Source organism: Leptodactylus fuscus, chromosome 1 (genome assembly GCF_031893055.1).
Source record: "Leptodactylus fuscus isolate aLepFus1 chromosome 1, aLepFus1.hap2, whole genome shotgun sequence".
NCBI classification, from domain to species: Eukaryota; Metazoa; Chordata; class Amphibia; order Anura; family Leptodactylidae; genus Leptodactylus; species Leptodactylus fuscus.
In genome coordinates, this window is record NC_134265.1 from 57,128,070 (window position 1) to 57,149,681 (window position 21,612).

At 39.2% G+C, this 21,612-nt stretch overlaps 1 protein-coding gene across 1 annotated transcript in view; it reads right to left on the reverse strand.

The window, feature by feature from the left end:
* Positions 1–5,179: 5,179 nt before the first annotated feature.
* Positions 5,180–21,612, reverse strand: part of ANKRD34B (ankyrin repeat domain 34B) — a 33,938-nt gene continuing 17,505 nt past the window's right edge. The window contains exon 2 of the mRNA XM_075262433.1: positions 5,180–6,830. Coding sequence (XP_075118534.1) covers positions 5,224–6,798 — 1,575 coding nt within the window. The 5' untranslated portion in view covers positions 6,799–6,830 and the 3' untranslated portion in view covers positions 5,180–5,223. The remainder of the gene's footprint in view (positions 6,831–21,612) is intronic.

The window sequence follows — 21,612 nt, forward strand, 5'->3', positions numbered from 1 at the left end:
ATTGCTGTCTGAGTGCTGGGGCCCGCCCCCAGTGCTGCGAGAGAGCTCATTAGCATACCGACAAGAACCGGGATTGTAGACGAACAGCGGCGCGGAGAAGATGACGAAAGGTAGGAGACGAATAGCCTTTCTTAAGGCTATTCTGACGTGGTACTTAGAAAAAATCATGTCTGAGTGATAGGATCCCTTTAACTATAAAGTGCGTGGCCCAAAGACTAAAGAAAATGTGTGCCCACAGAATACCGTCCACCCATATGAGAGCTGTTTGTGTAGAGTTCTCTTCTACTCATGCTATATAAGTAGCGAGGGTGTATTTAGACACACCGTTGGCCAAACCGAATAATGATGGCCTGATCTTAGCTAAGGAGTTAAAGGAACACTCCAATCAAAACCCATATTAATATTCCCAGTTTGGTGCATGATACTGGGATTCAAAGACAGGTGACTTGAGCACCCTCAGACCCTGCATTAGGCCTAACACAGTGTATCTGTTTTGCCTGTGTGTTCTTTTGAATGGGCTGTCACACAAACTACACTTATTCCCTCTCCACTGTTTGGTCAGTGGGGTTTGACTTCAGGTCTAACATGCATGCTATCATTCCCTACATCTCTATGAAACTGGACTTAAATGGAACATAAACCATCATTCTATTCAAACATGGACCTCGAGATCCCTGATCTTGTGTTGCATGGAGTTCCAATGGCTGGACTGCCACCGATCAGACACTTATCCCCTACCCTATGTCTAGGGAATAAGTTACATTTATGGTACAACCACTTACATACTTCATCAGCAAGGAGTTCTTGAGTTCAGAGGTTTTTTTCTCTAAATTCTACGTTGCCTTATTAATAAACAGTTCATCTGTTAGTCTGTCAGCAGAACCCAGCTTATCAACCCAGTACAGAGACATATAAATAAGTAAGGGACACCTGAATCAAACAGTTGTTTCCCCTTGAGAATTGGCGCCTCCGATGCCGAGATTTCACTGATTCTATCAATAAACTTTTTCAATCAATGGCTGATACCTCGCTGCTCCAAAGAGCTCAATTGAATATTGACAAACCAGTGATATCTCTACAATGGATGAACTGATCTGACACCTCGTTCACATCTATGTTGGTAATCTGCTTGGGGGAGTCTGCATGGGGACCCCCTAAATGGACTACCGAACGCATTGGCAAGCAGTGTGCAGTGAAAGCACAGGGTCCCCATAGACTATATTGGGCTCCGTGTGCTTTCCACAGAGTCTCTGCATGGAACATGTGGACAGAAAAGTACTTCACGATCTACTTTCATGTCCGCATGACTCGTACGGAGACTGTGCGAAAAGCACATGGACCCCATTATAGTCTATGGGGTCCGTGAGCTTTCACTGCACACCGCTTGCCAATGTGTTCGGTAGTCCGTTCAGGTGGGTCCACATGCAGACCCCCCCGAATGGATTACCAACACAGATGTGAACGAGGCCTCAGAAGATATGTTGGGTTCTGCTGACAGACTCTTTAAAACAGAAAATTTTTCCTTTAACAAAATGTCTTATATCGTCACCTTCTAAATCGAGAGCCAATACAGGCCAAGTTCAATTCAATACACCGCTGTCTTTTGTAAAGCTTTTAGGTACATTCCGTTTGTTTGCTACACATATATAGAAATACTTGTACTAGTATAATACTGTGATGTCCATCTATAGGCTTTTGGCCATTTATAGACAAATCACTTTGGAATTTGTGCTATTGGGTTCAATAAAAATCTGAACCACTTATGTCTGACAGCATCCAGTGTGGAGCACGTTGTAAAAGAACCATATCACATTAGTAGGTGTGACCTGTTTTGTTTGGCCATATATGCTGATCAGATGACCAAGCAGAAAAACAATAACTAGAAACAGAAGCAATCTGATATGTTATATTATTTGTGCTCATAAAACACATACTCCATAAAGCCTACACAGCTAAGGAATTGCACTAAGTCTAAGCACTAATATGCTTTACATAGAGAACTATACAGGAACTGTGCATGGCTAAGCTCTAAAGTGTAAGCCTAATGACCCTCTGTAATACTAATGGAATGAAAACTGATAGGTCAGATCTCCATTACAATCTGAATAACAATAATAATAATAATAATACAAATAGGTATCATAGATCAATAAATATTAGATTACAGAAAAATAGAGCCATAAATACTATAGACATAAATACTTTACATATTGTAGATACTGCAATAAATAAATAAATATGCATTTTATTAGAAATACAAAAATGTCACTTTCTGCAGACTATTAGAATTAACCTCTTATATAATAGATTCATGTTTTCCTGTATTAGCATAAATTATAAGATCGCATCTTCCTTCTTTAACATAAAGGAAAATGAATATTGAATCTTTAAAGCACACTATACATAAATGAATAGTACAGGTGATTCTAAGAACTTTCTAATATCTTATTAAAGACATAGGTTTCCTTCTCCACTTATCAGGCTAAGTTACTTACTATATCAGTCTATGAAAAGAGGAGGGGGAAGAAGAGGTTGCTGGAAAAGACGCTCAAATAATAGCTGTACAAGTAAGGGAACACTTTTAACACTGCTAATATTGTAGATAAGAGGCTATCAGTACACAGAATGAGACAATAAATCAAATAACCAGCTGGCAGCACTCCCCTTTTCTGCCTCCCTCCATAAAGTTCAGTGTGTCAGGCTGGATATGGAGACAGAATCATATGTAAACAACAATCTGATTGAAGATAAGGAGAAGGAACTTAATAAGTGCTGAAAGAAACAGATCTCTTTAATAAGATATATAACAAAGTTTCATATATTCATGTGCACTATTCATTTGTTATTTAGAACTGGTTCCTTTAAGGGAACACTCCAGGAAAATTGGATCTACTGTGCTCTGCCTGGTATAGAAAAGTAAGGGGGCGGAGCATGGCAGAGGAATTCAAGAAGACTAAAGGAAGCATCCATGTGTTATGCTCCGCCCTCACCTGCCCTGCACTAGGTTTTGCCTGGAGTGTTCGTTTCATTTCATTCTCCTTCATTGCACAGTGTTTGTTACTTTGTTATTTACACAATATAAATAAACCATTGTTACAAATAATATTCTGCATATGGAATCATAAAGATAAAGGTCAATTATAATAATAATTATTATTATAATATATACATTGACAAAAACAATGTATTATTGATTTAACAACAGAGCCTTAAAGGGGTTGTCCAATTCTCCAATGTCTGCGCAGGGTACTCAACACCTATTCGAGTGAATGTGTTCTGCGCTTCAATAGTGTGGCCTAGGCACTACACAGTGTAATGAGCTGTTTGCTTCTGCCTTCATAAACTGTGCAGATCTGAAGACCATGGCAGCTGATCAGATGGGGTGTTGGGTGTAGGTCCTCCAATCTCCGATACTGATAATCTATCCAAAAGATAGGCCATCAATATGAAGCCTTGAACAATCCCTTTAACTAACAAGAAGTTTTGCAGCTTATAAATAACAGTTTTCATTAATAAGAGCCATACATTTATATTGTGTCAAATCTCTTATTAATGTGCTTGTTCATATTTGATAATATTACAGCTCATATATACATATCATTTACATAAAAACTTGAATATACACTGCATTGCTCAATGCATGGGTTTGTGTTTCCCACAATGGCAATTCTAAACATATTTCTAACACCTTCTTATATTAAAGTACAGTTATTTTTTTTACAACATCCAATAACTGTACAGTGCCTGGTGTAAAAAGGACATCTCCCAGCATGCAAATCACTACAGCAAGCTCTGTGCAGACAACATTACCAGCATTTGCTGGAAGATTTCAGCTCTGAAGCCTGCATTACTATAAACGCAGCTTGGGACCAGGCTGTAACACAGTATTGGTGAAAGATAAATAATACAGTGTATTTATAAATTGATTTTTATGCAGATTAATTTAAGTGAACATTCACTTGTAACCTGCGACAAATAAATTCTCTTTTCTACATACCGCTGCTGATATATTGATGATGTATTTGGTATTTTTCACCTTTATTGTCTTTGACCTTTGCAACTCTCTTTGGTTTAAATAAACTCCTATACATGTAACTTGGTAACACAAAGAAGCACCAGTTATACATGCAGTTTATTAGGACTGGCCTTTAGAAGTTCACAGCGCTGTGTTGTAGCATTTTGTAGTATTACAAGTTGACGATAAATGTGATTGTCAACATCCACATTGTTGACCTTCCATTGCCTACTATCCTATAAATTAGCCCTTGTGTGGCCAACAGAGGACATCTTATTCTATCACCGTATCCACATGCGAAGGAAAAAAAAAAAGTATTTGCCTTGCCAGAAGTACAGTATGTTCTTCCATCAAATACAAACCACTGGTAGTAAACCCAAGACACAGATGTACCATGTACTTGTGTAAGGTCATGTAAAACCATTTCAAGACACATTTTGTAACAATATGAACTATTTATGCATCTCCATGTTTGTAGAAAGGAATAAGGAACATGTTACTTATTAACATCAAGTAATAAATTCTGCTTTCTCCACCTTGGTTTGCAGATATTCCGACCTCCCCTTAAATGGTCACCAACATTTCTATAAAGTTGAGGCTTCTAATAGCCCCGCCAATAAAGATAAGACATCTTTTTAGGTCACGTTATAAGTTCAACAATGTAGTAAATATATATTTGTATTAATAAACCCATGTGTGTATTCACTCTAAAGAAGGGGTGCTCCATGGATACCACATGGGTACTAAGCCTGTTAGAAATACTCAGTGAATCTGTGAATCTCTAGATCACACATCACATACAAAGCACATCATGTGCAGTAATGTGACTCAAAAAGAAGAAAATCGCAAATGGTCTCCTCGATCGTAAGCCTGAACCTTCCCGTTTTCGAAGCTCCATCCTCTGGTTTCTCATGTTCTCTCAGTCTCGGTAGCCCAAATCTATCACTTCTCCATATTTCTGCATTCCTTATGGCCTGCTATGCTGATAAAAAAGGCTGCAAATGTAGGGCAGCAATTCATTTATATTGTAGAGAAAACTGTGATTACTGCTAACTACCAAGCATTTTACTGCTTGAATAATTTATCCAGCATAAGCTGAACGGATCTGTTTTCTTTGCAGAAAAGGTCTGAAGCATTTTGTGCAGCAGGTGCTGTCTGGAGAGAGCGCTGGTAAGATAGTTCCAATGCATTTGCTTTGAAGGCTCTCTTTAGCCAAGAATCTCTTCAAAGTTTACAAGTTGTTTAATCTGTTCTGTGTGCATCGAATGTCTCCTGAGAAGCATTTTTTTGCTTTTCGACTCTTTTGGAAAGAGTGGAGCAGAAGGAACCAGGGGCTTTGCGCAAGAGGCTGGGAAAATAACATTGGATACTTTACTATGGCAGCTGATGTCGGGAATCGGTGGATGGGGGTTCACATTCAATGGTGGAAGGAAGCCTGGTCTAGTTTGGCTTATGTGATCTAAAAGTAAAGCACCAGATCCACGCCTCTCCAGAAGAGCATGGTTCCTTCTACTTAGCGCTGTAACAGACACATTTTCTAGAGATTCTCTGGAGCCAGACAGCAAGGACGGTGGAGAAAACATTTTCTTTTTTTCCAAAAGAGATTTACTGTCCTCAGTTGTAGCCAGACCATGATTTCTTGTGAGTTGGGAATCAGAGCTATAATGGTTTGCACCTAAATTTCTTCTTTGAACTATGCTCTTTAAGCTTGAGACAGACATTGTGTGCCCTGAATCGGGATCTTGGTCAACAGGGATCTCGGACTTGCTTGGTGTTCCATCAGGGTAAAGTGTTTGTGAATGTATTTCATCATATGAGAGCTTTCTAGGGCCAGAGGAGTCAAAGGTTTTTAGAAGGTGAGCGGTATCTTTTACATCAATGCTCTGATGTCGAGTGAAATATCGCTTTGAATATACTAAACCATTCATTTTAAGGGATAGTTCTTCTTCAGGAGTTATATCCTGCAGCTCCTCTTGTAGAGAAGACACTTTGTGTTGGTGGAGCAATGATGGAGGAATCTTCAACCAAGGCTCAGAGTGCAGTCTCTGAAGGAGAGGCAACTTCGCTCCGATATGCATCATATGAGGTTTTTTCGTTGGAGAGCCAGGCTCGGAGGAACCTTTTAAATCTACAGATGCATTGGGTTCTTTAAAGTTAAACAATTCATTTTCTGCTTCAAAAGCATTTGATATTGGTGTTGGGGAAGTCTTTAGCTCAATTTCAGAAGGTGATGTACATGGAGTAGGAGAATTATGATCAATGCCTGGAGAAGGTGGGACATTTAGATATTGCCTTGTCGTCTGCCTGCCTGATGGAGACTTATCAGTAGTAATGATTATAACTTCTTTCCCTTTGGCCTTGCAAGCATTTAATAGAATCTTTAGAGTCTCCTTATCTTCTGAGTTGACGGCATAAACAAGGGCAGAGAAACCAGTGTGGTCCTGTAGACTGGGATCAGCTCCACTCTCTAAAAGCATAGATACCACCTCTGATCCAGCATTCTCCAAGCAAGCGTGCATTAAAGCTGTTTTCCCAAATTTATCTTGAATATTAGGATCGGCATTGTTTTCCAGAAGATATTTAATCATTTTCACTTTGCTAACACTTTGGTGGTCGACATGTTTGGTTTTACACGCAATCATAAGTGGCGTTTCTCCACGATCATTGCTCTCATTGATGTATGCGCCACCTTCCAAAAGAAGTCGCGTGAGACGCAGCCTACTTTGGTACACTGCCTTAATAAGAGAGTTACCTTCAGTTGTAACATCAACTCCTTCATCCATTATTGTTGATATGTGTTCAACGTCCCCAACAACTGTAGAAAAAAGATCATAAATATGATGTTATTACACTAGGCAATGTACATTGTACTCAATACAATCTCATTCTATAAAATCTGAAACTTTTTACGTCGCATATCATTAAATTTTTTTATATTTTAACATGTCTGGAATACTATACTTAAAGAAAAAACTATAAAAAAGACTATTCTCACCTAATCTCTTCCTGCATGGCTTCACCATGTAAGAATGGAATGATCGGACAGATACATTTTTTCTATGTAGTGGCATCCAGTAAAAGCAATATACTGCATGGCATGCTTTTTTCTTTTCATTGAATCCTATGGTTATTATATTCTATTTTATGTCATGTAGAGCCAGGCATACAACCAATCCTTCCATCAAAGGTATAAGTTGGCAAATTCTGATACCACATACCTCTAATAGAAGACTCAGACAAAGTTTGAACAGTGACTAAAAGGATACAGATGCGTCCACAATTAACTGATCTCCTATTTGGCTATGGACTCACATTTCTCAAGAAATGAATTTAACACAATACAGTATCATGACATGCTAACAGAAGTCTTGAAATGCTGCAATTCCCTATTCACTATGTGGACATGCACAAACACATCGGATAGTTAGCATATCCCTTTGTGTTCATTTATCAAAAAAAAAAAATTAAATTTTTCTCTTGAATGTTGGAGGCTGGTTGAGCATGGTGGCCACATTTCTTAAGATATGAAAAATCAGGATTAAAAAAAAAATGTCTAAAGAGTTTAAATGAGTTTTACAAGCTGAGCTGCAGTACTGAGGCATAAGCACTACACTGTGTATTCAACTTTCTGCTTCCAGCTCTGTACACTGTATAATTCTAGCACTTCAGATAGTTAGATGACCTATCTTAAACATAAGTCATCAATATCAAAACTCCACCCAGTCCTGGTCATCCAGGCCAGGTCATCTTCATAGCCCTAATGGATCTTAAGAAATCGCCATTAGTAGAAAGTATGCATTGTATACGTCCAATGCAACTCAATTGCCACCCTATCCAGGGGGCAGCCAGAGGGTTGAAGTCCCCCTGCAGTTGTCCCAACAGTACCGATGAAGCCCTATGGTTGAAGCAGTGCATGTGCACCGTTGGCCTTATGGTTGAAGCGGCCCTGGATGGTGATAAGTGTTGGCCCATTTATGTGTTTTGTATTGGGACCAAGAAACTTCAAGTTACATCCGTCTTTCTTATCAAGGATAACTATCTAAAGAATGTCTTGTCCCATGTTCTGCACTTCCCTGTATGTCTAGGAACTGTTTATTTCAGAAAGGCTTTCTTAGGGCGGGTTCACACCTGTGCCCAGTCTCCGCTTTCAGGTTTCCGTCTTCTGCCCAAGAAACTGGATAGGAGACAGAAACCATCAGTCACTTTTCAAACCCATTCATTTGAATTGGTTTGCAAAGTGTCTGCCTGTAAGCGCCCGTGAGCCCGTGGGCGGACACTGTCTTCCTGTCGGCAGAAGACGGAAACCTAAAAGCGGAGACCAGGGCGGATATGTGAACCCGCCCTTATACTAACCATATATCTCAGTATTTCCTTAACACCCCACCTACAAGTTGTACGTTTATTTTGTTTCTAACTTGTTATTTTGAGAGTGTGAACATGGGGCAGAGTATAGTGTAAATGTGGAAGAGACTACCGTATATACTCGAGTATAAGCCGACCCGAATATAAGCCGAGGCCCCTAATTTTACCACAAAAAACTGGGAAAACTTATTGACTCGAATATAAGCTGAGGAGGAGGGGGGGGGGGGATGCAGCAGCTACTGGAAAATTTCAAAAATTTTGGTTGTCTGCTGCTTCCCTGGGCTTGAGAACTGTTTATTTTTCCCCCACTTGGAATTCAGCCTGGCTGAATATAGGGTATCTGCAGTGCTCCTATTAACCCCTTCCTGACAGAACAGGAGCACTGCAGATACCCTATATTCAGTAGAGCGGGCACTTTTAGACACAGGGATACCTAATGTGTTTGTGTTTCACAGTAATTTCTACTTTTATATGTATTCTAGGGAAAGGAGGGATTTAGAACTTTTATTTATTTTATTTTTTTAAAGCTTCTTTTTTTTCACTATTTTATGGGAAATTCTATACATTACTATTGTGGCTGGTCATAGACCCCCGCCCCCCTCGAGTATATACGGTACATATACAATGCATTCCACCATGAACATCATATACAGATGGAGTCATCATCAAGTTGAATCTTATAACACACAACAAAGGCCATTACAAAAACAAAAAAAGTCAAGTTAAAGTGATGAGCAACTGTTCATGTTAAACTTGGCGACATCTGTATTAGCATATACAGAACATTCTCCTTCAAAGGAAAAAGGATTTCTACTCATGTATTCCACTTGCTGTTTTGAATGTGCACCATCTGAATCTGGTACCGAAAATAAACATTGTTTTCCACACAATTCTATAAAATCTGGCCCGCCAGAATGTTTTAATACGACAAAGTCTTGCAAATACTGAGACACCTGCAGTAAAACAACAGTTGGTAAAGTCACAAATTAAATTTTCTTTCTTGGAAATGTTCTTAGTTAAACCATAAAGCAATATTTTATTGTGCCAGAGCTATATCTTTTATATTTACAATGGAGGGTTATCAGATTGTTTTTTTTATATTATAAGAACCGTTAGTGTCCAATCTTCTACCTCCATCACTAAAATTCAGAAATATCTCTATCTCCTATGGAGATTTGCACAACCATAGATGATCTGTCTTTCCTTATAATTTTACTCTTGGCAGGATGTGTCCAGATATGCGTTTCGCAATATGCTCAGATTTTCAAGACAACATCATTGCATCTTACAGTGTCACAATGTGATATGTTATAGTCCTGTTGTGAATTATAGCAAGTCAAGGGTTTTTCTAGCAATGTTGTATTGAATTGGTCCCATGAGAAATTGGGGTACTTAACCAAATTTGAGATATGTTAAATGGCTTGCCCGGGATAAATTGATCTTTATAATATAAACTAAATACCCTCCCCCCCCCACCTACCCGCTAAACTCTAATGAATCAAAGATCTATAATTATCTAGATCAACAGGGCAGTTATGTGACTCCCCCAGACACATTTTCTAATTTTCGGTGACGTTCTGTTTCCCCATTTGCCCCAGAAGCGGAACGTCACCAATACTAACCCACTGCTTACCCCCCACCCACAGATGAAGCATCGTCCTGTGCCCAAAAGATCTGGGTAGACAGATAAGGATGATGAAGGATGAAGGAGGGGTGAGTTAGTTAGCAAGGGCTAGTAGTGGGTGGGCTAGCTAGGGAAATAGGGAGGTGGCAGGAGTGAGAGGAAGGGTGAGAGAGGAAGGTATTGTGACTCAGCTGTGATTAGCACAAAGCATCATGGTAGTTGTAAGGAAAACAGAACAGGAAGATGTGTATGTAAGTAAATGCAGAAGATGCCAGGAGCTCCCAGAGAAACCCAGAAATCACTCAAAACACTGCTAAAGGTATTTGGGTGCATTTAATAACCTATTAATAGCACTAACAGACCTTTTAAAAAAAAAAAAAAAAAAATTGCACGGAAAACCCCTTTAATGGTGGACATAGCTGTAAATCTGAAAGCTATGTGTAAATTAGGAACCAAACAGTTCATTTTACTACAGCACATACATCATTTTTGTCCTTTGTTAAAGGCAGTCTATCACAAGACTCTATCATATCAACCAAACCCTGCAGATAGATAGGTTACTGTCACCTAAATCAAACCAAAGGGTGTTGCCCCTTACCTCTTTGGCGCAATGGCAATATTGTCATTGCTACAAAGGGTTCATTTGCATACTGATGAATAAAAACCCTCAATATCTCATCAAGGGAGGCATCAATTCACAAGTGGAAAACACTGATTCAGGTGACCCTAACCTATCTATCTGTGTGGTTGGGTTCTGGTGACCAAATCCCATTACTGCTAGGATGTTCTGTGATATTATCCAAATGGGATTTATGATATTAAAAAAGAAAAAAAAAAACTTTTTTTTTTTTTTTTTTTTTTTTAAACAGTAGTACTGGTCTTGTCCATAGACTGTCCCTGGTATTGCAGCTCATCCAGTTCAGTGGGTTGTGCTGTTATCCCAGATACAGCTTGTGGACTGAAGTGGAAACTGAGAGTTGTAGTTATACACCTGGCATTGAGCACAAGTTACAGACGCCTGATAATCTATACAGATGAAGGGTAACTGGGGAACCAGGCCGTGCGAACAGTTTCTATCTTCATAATAATGAATTCTACTGAATTATATACCAATGTATAGTGAATATAATGAATATCTTATAACACGACAGCTATTGCCTCCTGGGCTGTATGTAAAATAGTGGAATTACACTAATGCAATAATACAGATGAAATAAATGATGGAATAAGATCCCATACAGGTTAGTGACACAGAGATCAGTTTCATGATGAGCTGCATATTGACTTTCATAGTACATATCATTTACATATCATATCATTAACTATATTGATAGGTGGTAATTAGAATATTAATTCTAATTATCTCAGGCCAACGGGTTCAGGGAGATCTTAACTATGTAATAAAGACAAATCAAGCAATAAACTACAAGGAACAAGGATCCATTCTTTACAATTTTATACTGGCCAAGAGACTTAATTTTCGTGGCTCAGTCCAAGAACCAGACCATGCTAATGTGTGCTGGAGACGGACACTTCTGGATATTTGAGAATGTCTCTGGATGGAAGGCAGGGCTTAAAGGGAGTCTATTACCAGGGTGAAGCGTATTAAAGCAACAACACAATTAGGTCCGGCTCACCTGAATGAACATGTTTTTGCCTAAGAATATTCGTTCCATTGTTGTTGAGATATTCGCTTATTTCAGAATATGCAAATAAGCAGTCAGGAACACTGAGGGCGGCTCCAGTACTTCAAACTGCTACGTCCCACACTGCACTACTAATATGACCATCCTTCTTTGAGGGACAGATGAGATTTCAGCTTAGCTTCCTGGCCCTCAAAGAAGGGAGGGGGAAAAGAGGACACTCAGTGCTCCAGACTCTCTTCTGAATATTTTTCCAATGGAGGAATGAATTTTCATGGAAAAAAGGTGTTATACTCAGGTGAGCCTGTCCTATCTTACTGTGTTAAAGACTTGATATGCTTCACCTTGGTGACAGACTCCCTTTAAAGGGAAACTATCAGGTGGTTTGTGGCCAGTAAACCCCTTCCATGCCATTATGTAGTTGGCACATAGGGTCCAAAGCTTGGTTAAATGCAAAAAAAAATAATGCATAAAGATTATCTGCTCATCCCTATAATCATTAGAAAATTATCATTTTACTTAGCAGGTGGGACAAGTCCAGGAATCCTCTTCAGCCTATCAGTGCTAAATCTCTCGACTGGTCCCTAAATTATTTATATATTTCTAATAGGAATAGCAGAGGAACAGCACACTGCAGAAGAGAAGGTGCTCTAGAATTGTTATATCATAGGGAATGCAATAACTTAATTAAAAAAAAAAACAACATATCAGGAGGTGACTGGTCCTCTTTAAAGGGGTTGCCCCATAATCGCAACCAATCACCTGCCCACATGATAAGTGATTGATGGGGGTCTCATAAGATTTATGAGAATGGGGGTCCCATAGTTTTATGAGAATGGGGGTCCCAAGTCCCCTGTTCTGTGGGAGCAATGGTAGTGCGTGTGTGCTTAGCGATATAAAGGCATATCGTTTGTTCTTCTTTGATCCAGAAATTGACTCCTCTTCTCAATGGTCTCCCAGTATGGTTGTCTGTTCCACCTATCCTTCATCTCAGCCCTGTATATACTGTTCACCGGAAACAATGATGTTTCGCAATACCTTAGTAGTTAACAGTACCTTACAGCAGATCTGTCAGTCACCCTGTGTATAGCTGTCAGCTGCTTAGCTTTTAAACACTGGGCAAATCACAGAAGTGGCCGCAACACTATATAAGTCACATTAGGATTCTGTACTGTAGAATATGTAGTAGCGTAGTATAGTACAGTATGGTAGAGTGTACTATAGTATAGTATGATAGGATAGTATCTATCATATAGTAATGTTCTTCATAGGCCACTCCCTTCTGACAATCCCTTCACTGGCTACCCATTGCCCAACAAATAGAGTTCAAAATACTAACGCTGACATACAAAGTGATCCACAACCTGATATCCGACCTAATCTCCCGCTACCTGCCCACACGTAACCTCCGATCCTCCAATGACCTCCTACTCCGCTCTGATCTCATCCGCTCCTCACACAACAGTCTCCAAGATTTCTCCCGTGCATCCCCCATATTCTGGAACTCCTTACCAAGACACATAAGACTGACCCCCACAATCACAGGCTTCAAGAAGGCCCTGAAGACTCACCTATTCAGGAAGGCCTCCAATAACACTATCACCTCACTGCCATCTGTACAGTCTCCCCCTCTCCTTCTGTCTCTACCCCTCTTCCCTCATAGATTGTAAGCCCTCATGGGCAGTCTGTGCCAGTCGGTCACTGTTAGCATTATATTTGTTTGTATATTTTGTGTACCTTATGTAAACCCTTGAAGGTAAAGCACCATGGAATTAATATAATAATGTACAGCACCATGGGATTAATATAATAATGTACATCACCATGGAATTAATATAATAATGTACAGCACCATGGAATTAATATAATAATGTACAGCACCATGGGATTAATATAATAATGTACATCACCATGGAATTAATATAATAATGTACAGCACCATGGAATTAATATAATAATGTACAGCACCATGGAATTAATATAATAATGTACAGCACCATGGAATTAATATAATAATGTACAGCACCATGGGATTAATATAATAATGTACATCACCATGGAATTAATATAATAATGTACATCACCATGGAATTAATATAATAATGTACAGCACCATGGAATTAATATAATAATGTACAGCACCATGGAATTAATATAATAATGTACAGCACCATTGAATTAATATAATAATGTACAGCACTATGGAATTAATATAATAATGTGCAGCACCATGGAATTAATGGTGCTATATAAATAAATAACAATAATAATAATACAAATAATGTACAGTATGTTCCCAGCTTACATATGCTGATCCCTCATGGTATACAACGTCTATTCACCCCAAACCTCTATTTATTCCATAAATGCAGGACTGTTGCCATACAGTATATCACATCAAGAATACAATTCTATAATAATTATGTTAAAACCAATGTTAGTCACATTAGTATTTTGTAGTGTAGTACATATAGCATAGTATTGTACAGTCTGGTATAGTATAGTGTGGTATAGTAATGTACAGTATGTTCCCAGCCTACATATGCTGATCCCTCATGATATACAATGTCTATTCCTATAACTGGTCACCCCAAACCTCTTTCTATTCCATTCATGCAGGGCTGATGCCTTTTAAGAATCATCTCTTTTATAAGATCCATCTCCAGATGTCCAGGACATTAAAGCGTGCACAGACCACACAGGTTGCCGGGGCTATTTCTATCCCACATCAAACATGTTTAAGCAGCAGGAGATACTATTATAAGCACAGAGCCAAGTAAAGGTCTCTTTTCCCTTAAGTTCCATTGCAGATTCCCCTTCTGACTTTTAGTAAGAAGATTCATTAAGGTTTAACCTGTTCTGACAATGTTCTACATTTCTGAAAAGATGAGGATTCTATCTCTTGTATCATGTGAATGTGTTTTACAGGGAGGGAACGTAGATAGGATATCTATAGGTATTTTATAGAGCTTGGTTCATTTTTATAGAGCCTGCCATTCACAAAGTGACTGATTTAATATACATAACATTAAGTCTCCAATTTACACATTTGCATACAACGAACTGCAGGTACAAGATTTTGATGTAGAAATGTACGAGCGATATAAAAGGGGAAATGGCTGCTGCGACATGGTGGTTATATCATTGGATCATATGAAGACATGCCATCATTAAATGCTTGCCACTGGCAGGCACGGGCAGGCACACTGTTAATTCAGCTAATGAATAGTAGACTATGAGCAGGGTGGAAAGACTAGGGTTTGTATAATATGTAGCAAATGATAGACAGAATACTTGAAAGCTCACCATCAATGACATATTATTAATATATCACCATGTCTGATCACCGGGGCCAACTCATGGTGATCACAAACACTAGGCGCAGTTAGGAAAGGGCACCACTTGTGTCAGCACAGACTACATGGTCATCCATTGCTTATAAGTTGGTTTCACACACATTTAGCAGGGATTTTCTCAACATTTTGCAAATTTTTCCACAATTTTTAGGCTAAAATACTGCATCCAGATTTTTGCCAAAGCTGACATTACAAAAGTGTCTACACCCAAGTTGTTTTAGTAGCATTTTTGGGTGCAGTGATTTTTAAACTCTTTTAAAAAGACCTTTCATCACCTTCAATCCTAGCATCCTTCAATATGTGATGTTTCGCTTATTCTGGTGCAGTTGGAATTTTTTCTCTAGTCCCAAGCATTCCTGATCAACTAGTGCACCCAATACACAAATTAGGCTCTGTACTGTTCAGTGGGTAGTCCCTGTCTGTCTGCCCCATTCCAGGACTGCCCACCTGACAGTAGGGGCTCTAACTAGCATATTGCTCTGAAACGCTAGGGGCTGCAGAAAAAATTCCAATTGTGCTGGTATCTGTAGAGCAGCACATAATGATGGATGTAAACAGTTGAAATTAATGGAAGAGGTGAGTTAGTACTGCCGCTGTTCTGACCCTTTTTGGGCCCCAACCATCCTACTGTTCCTGCTCCAACGATAATGTGTTGAAACAGACATGTGATCTCTGCAGCCAAACAGAGACCTACTGAGACAGCATGAGCAACAAAAGCAAGATTGAATGATCCATGAGCCAATGTGGATTAACAAAATAACAAAATTCTCAGGGTGACAGCACCTATCACATGGGCATATTTGGTCTTGGAAATAAGGGCCGCACTTCTATTTTATGGATTTAACGTTGAGCAGGGTCAATGACTCCCAAGAATCATAGTCTACAATCCACAATGTTAGGAGTCCCCGTCTTCCCATAGGACTCTGTCAATGGAACTTCACATGGCCACATTATTCGTCTATGTGGCCTTCAAATGAAAAGTCTGTAATGGGGTCCCTATCTACCCTGCGCCATTTATAATATTTTATATGGCAGAGCAGTGGCACAACTAGGGTAGCAGCGGTAGCAGCTGCCACAGGGCCCAGGACATTAAGGGGCCTGGTGACAGCCGATACAGCTGCGGGCCCCAATTGCTTACCTTTCCAGGCAGGCTTCGGTCCTACTAGTGTGACGTCCCTGACCACGTCACATGACCAGGGCCTACTTCCATATGCGTCATGACGCAGGCCTGGGTAATGTGACGTCCCGTATGTCATTGAAGATGGCCGACATCAGCAAGGAGTGAAGCGGAGCCGGGGATAGGTAAGTAACAGTGTTTTCTTATGTTTTTAATCCTCCCTTGGGTCTCCGATTATTATACTCTGGGGTCTGAAAAGAATATAATAATTGCTCATGGGTGTCCACAGTGGGGCATAATAGTGTGTGCAGGGGCCATTATGGGGCATAATACTGTGTGCAGGAGCCCCTATGGGGCATAATCGTGTGGAGGTGGAAATGTCGGTTGGTTGGGGTGTTTGGTGTCGGTTGGGGGGGCCCCATGTCAAAAGTACGCAAGGGGCCCCGCCATTCCTAGTTACGCCACTGTGGCAGAGGTACCTTTGGGACCCCCTGTGGTTCCAGTTCCTTGTAGAAACTTCTAGCACTGTACTCGCTATATCTATGCTACTGCTTGGTTATCTTTGTCATACAGTGTCACACAATATCCGCAGTATTGGTGATACGTTGGATTGATGGTTGAAGGCAGAACAATTTCTCAAAAAATGAATAGGCCAAAACCAGACATGAATTTTAGTAGTAGATTTCCGTCTCTGTCCTTAGCTGTAAGCTTTGTCATCGCTCACCCTTATAATGGCATTGACAGTATTTTACATGTTTACAGCATGTCAGCCAGCAGAAGCCTTAAACCTTGACTGTAATATGGTAATTTATTTTATCCATCCCCATCATACAGTAAGACAAGCCAACACTTTACACTTGTGATTCTGCGTGTAGCCTGTAATTTGTAGTAATAGAGCGACTGTCTATAAAATCCTTGGCACAAGGACAACATACAATCACTAATTTATAAAGCCAACTCCACAAATCTTTATTATTACAGAAAGTGAAGAAGATTTGTCATGCCAGATGTTTTCACTGGATAATTCAGTCATTATTTATATGTGAAGGATGAAAGGGAAGAAGGAGGAATGTGGAGGTGCTGGAGGAAGGGAGTGTAATGAGCCAGCACAATTGTAATATTGAAATGATGGTGACAACCCTCCATTTGTAAGTGTGATAACATCGCTTACAAAGACTCATCTGGAAAGACTTGAAAATTGTCACATAAGAATGCAGTTCTATCTGCAGGCAGCAGGTTATAGATCAGGCAGAGCGGGGCACACTCATACATAGCTTGTTAGGAAAGATAGACAAAACTTGATTTATTTCTTCATTTAAATCTTTAGTCATTCTGCAGCAGGATCAAAAGAAGAAACCAGGGTTATTCTTCAGGTGACGGGTGTTGTTTTGGAAGATGATCCAGCCCCTCTAATGCTCTCCCTTTTCTCTCGTAAATTCCAGAAACCTATTCGCAAGTTATTGGGGTTTATGTTGGTAGCTGCACGTTCAGTCATCCCGAGGTTGTGGAAGTCCCAGTCCCCCCCCCCCACGCTCCTTTCCTGGCTTAAAGAGTTCCTCCATATCCGCACAATGGAGGATATGCTGGCGATGCTTCGCCCTGATGACCGACTTCACCACCAAACCTGGCTATTGTGGAACATGTTCTATTACTCTTCAGACTTTCGTGCCCTTTTTCCCTCCTCACCCTTGTGATGCCTGCCTACTTCTCGAATTCTTTCCTGCTAACCACTTTTCTGGTTCTCGCATAATTCCAGCTAGTACTTTAGTATTGCGGATTACTGTTTCTTCTGTTTTGCTACTACAACACATTACGGCTTTTGTTACCCTTTCTTCTTCATTTATCTGATTATCTGAAATGCACTGTTCATTGTAACTCTGCTGCGTCCCTGACCCCCTTTTTTTCCCCTTTCTTTCCCATTGTTTCCCTGATTTTCCCTTGCCTTTCCTCCCTCCCCCTCCCTTTTGTGAAACCCTTGGAAAAACCCTTAATAAAACTTTTAATGTTGAAAAAAGAAGAAACCAAGGGGCCCCGTATCCAAGCTTGTAATGGGCCCCCATTCTACCATGACCATCTTACACAGCAAATTCAGCAATTTTAAGGAGTACAATTATAGGGATAACACACATAGAAATGTTACAGTATAAATAATCCACAAAGTGATATCATAGTATTAGAATAATGCACAAAGTGACGTCATAGTATTAGCATAATGCACAAAGTGATGTTACAGTACAAGGACAACGAACATGGTGATGTCATAGGACAGAGATAATATAGACAGCAAAGACACAGTAAACACAATGATGTCACAGTGCAAAGATAATGCCCATTATGACATCATAGCACAGGGATAATATTCAATAATATTTCATAAGTAGAATAAATCCTCGATCCTAAAAAATCCTTAAAAAATCTAGAGAGTCCCAGTCAAGGGGGTAATATTACCTCTTTATCTCTTAAAATTGTGTATATACACTTATATATAACTATATTACAATCTACATATAAAATGTTCTCCATATATAGAACTAAATATTGCACAAAATACAGAATAAATACAATAAATTGACATAATAGTATTGGCCCCAAAATGAGTAATATACATATATAGAATATCAATAGTTAATGCCTGATACTGCTGTATTATCTGTTATATTATATATCAGCTATGTCCAGAGGGAAAATAAGGATTGTTTTGGATTTCAACCCTTGATATCACATGGACTGAATGCAAAGTGTGATTTTTTTTTTTTTCTTTTATAGGTACACCTTTTGGGGATTGGACCAGACTTTTGTTTAGTAAATGTCAGGCCCACTTTTCAGCCCCTCGACTGTCCTGGGGTGGTCCATTCCTATGTCACCAATGGTTATGATTATCGCTATTTTTATTTATTAATTATCATTTTTTTATTGCTTGATTGTTTATCATTATTATTAATTATTTATTATCAATGATTAAACAGTAGTTGTTTTCCTTTATTATTCATTTGTATTATTAATTAATAGTTATAATTATAAGTATTATCATATTATTATTATTATGTATCTTTTTATGTTTAGATTAGTTTATTTTATTAATTAGATGAAGTCTCATACTATACTATATAGAGTCTGGTTTAGATTTTGAGATTTTCTATGTAGAGGAATGAACTGTAAGAGGTAGATGGGGACAAGCTACTAAAGAAAGAGTCTGAGATTCTGAAACAAGTCTAACGTCTAACCTGTTATACATGGTTATATTCTTTATTTATTATGCTTACTTATATAGCGCCATCATATTCCGCAGCACTTTACAGACATTGACAGTCACTGTCCCATATAGGGCTCACAATCTACAGTCTGTATGTCTTTGATGAGTGGGAGGAAACCCACACAAATACGGGGAGAACATACAAACTCCTTGCAGATGTTGCCCTTTGCAGGATTTGAACCTAGAACTCAGCACTGCAAGGCTGCAGTGCTAACCACTGAGCCACCCTACATTTATTTCATCACTGGTTTATTACTAGACTTTTTGGATGTATTGATAAATTTAGGTTTAGCAAAATACTTGTAAAGGCAGCTGAATTACCGGCAAGAGCAATCTAGCTTATGTGTCTGGCGCATGCGCAGGAGACCACATACATCTGGTACAGAGAATTTCTAGGAGTGAAGACAATGAATTCATGCCGGATAGATTGCTGAGAAGGCACAGTGGTGCAGGTTATGCATATCACCACTTTCTCTGGAGGTGATGTAAAGGCATAGGAGCCAGAGGCATGATTGATTATATAATAGCTAGATCAACGGCCATAATAGCCATATTATTATCATATCCACAGTGGTTTTTTCTATTATATGTAGATGAGAGTATATAAATTTTCATTGACTTTTTCACTGCTGCTTTTCCCACAACCTCTAAAAACAATGTGTGACCTAAGGTCTCAATCACATCTGCGTTGGTAATCCGTTCGGGGGAGTCTGCATGGGAACCCCCCCGAACGGACTACTGAACACATTGGCAAGTGGTGTGCAGTGGAAGCACACGGACCCCATAGACTATAATGGGGTCCGTGTGCTTTCTGCACATTGTCCGCATGAGTCATGCGGACATGAAAGTGGATTGTGAAGTACTTTCCTGTCCGCATGTTCTGTTCTGTTTAATATCTATCTATCTATCCATCTATTCTAATAGTTAAACAGAAATCCTAACAATTCTATTTTTCAATTAAATATTCTCTAATTGGTACTTTTAGCGTCAGTAGACAAATCTTCCATCTGGACTGCAAGTCAACAGAAAGGAGCTTCATCTGCCTTTTTGGGTTATTTGCCTAAAAGCAAGTATGTGTCTGCTCATTCATTAGCATTAATTAATCTGCCGAAATGTTTCTAAAATACTTACTAAGTGATACAATCTTGTTAGGTTTGTGAATAAGTCATTAGTTTATAGTTTTCCTCAACAACAATATTAGGAAACAAAGAACCTCCAAGCTGGAGATGACTAAAATAGCGAGACTTCATTATTAGCATCTACATTAGAAAGCGACTTACACAGCATTTACTACAGACTGCAAAGTTAAAAAAGTTATACATTATTAATTTCTTAATAAATTACACTTTAACATTAGTGTAGGATTGTCACAAGTAACAATGTAGATGTTACTGCCAGACAGTCTGCAGGGTAACTCAGTCCATAGTATAGTGTAAATGCTGTGGTCAGACAGTCCACAGTCTAATGGAAGGTTATTGCACAAACACTGTGGTTGATCAGTCCACAATCTAGTGTAAATGTGTAATGATGTGCAGGTATATTGAGGACAAATCTCAGAGTCAGTCATCCGCAGTTTATAATGTTTTACTATAAAGGTTTTTGCAACACACAGATTAGCAATAATGAACAATACAGTTATTTCACCCTTTTGTCGGACACCTATGGAAGGGAGTCTACTTCTCCTCTAACACATAGTCTCCTGGGACAACCTTGGAACCCTTTTCTAAGTTAACATGTTCAGGTAGAGTCTCTTAGGTTATGTCCACATGGAGGAATTTGGTGCTGATTTTGAGGTGGAATCCTGTTTGCCATACCACCATAAGGTTTTCATGATCACCAAACAACTCTGCCTGAGTCTGCAAAGCATGTGATTTAAGGCAGAGACCCATAGATCTCCCTCATCATTCAATTAAATATAGGTTGGGTATATAAACCCTGCTAAACGTCAGTCTGTGCCTGTGATTGTTTAGTGTAAATTGGCTCTATTTCTGCTGAAAGACAGACTTTTCCTACTGATCTCCTAGTTATGACTGCTGGCTATTTATCCTGATTTACCACCTTGGCTTCTGATTTGGAACTGGCTTTTATTTCTTGGATTCAGCTTCTTAGCTTGGACTTCGACTCTAATATGACCTTGGCTAGTTGTTTCTTCCTTTGTCCTTCTTTACGTAACTGGTTTTGTTCCTTACATTGCACCTGTTATCTGACACTCTTTGATTTCGTGACCTTGGTCTTGAGTGGT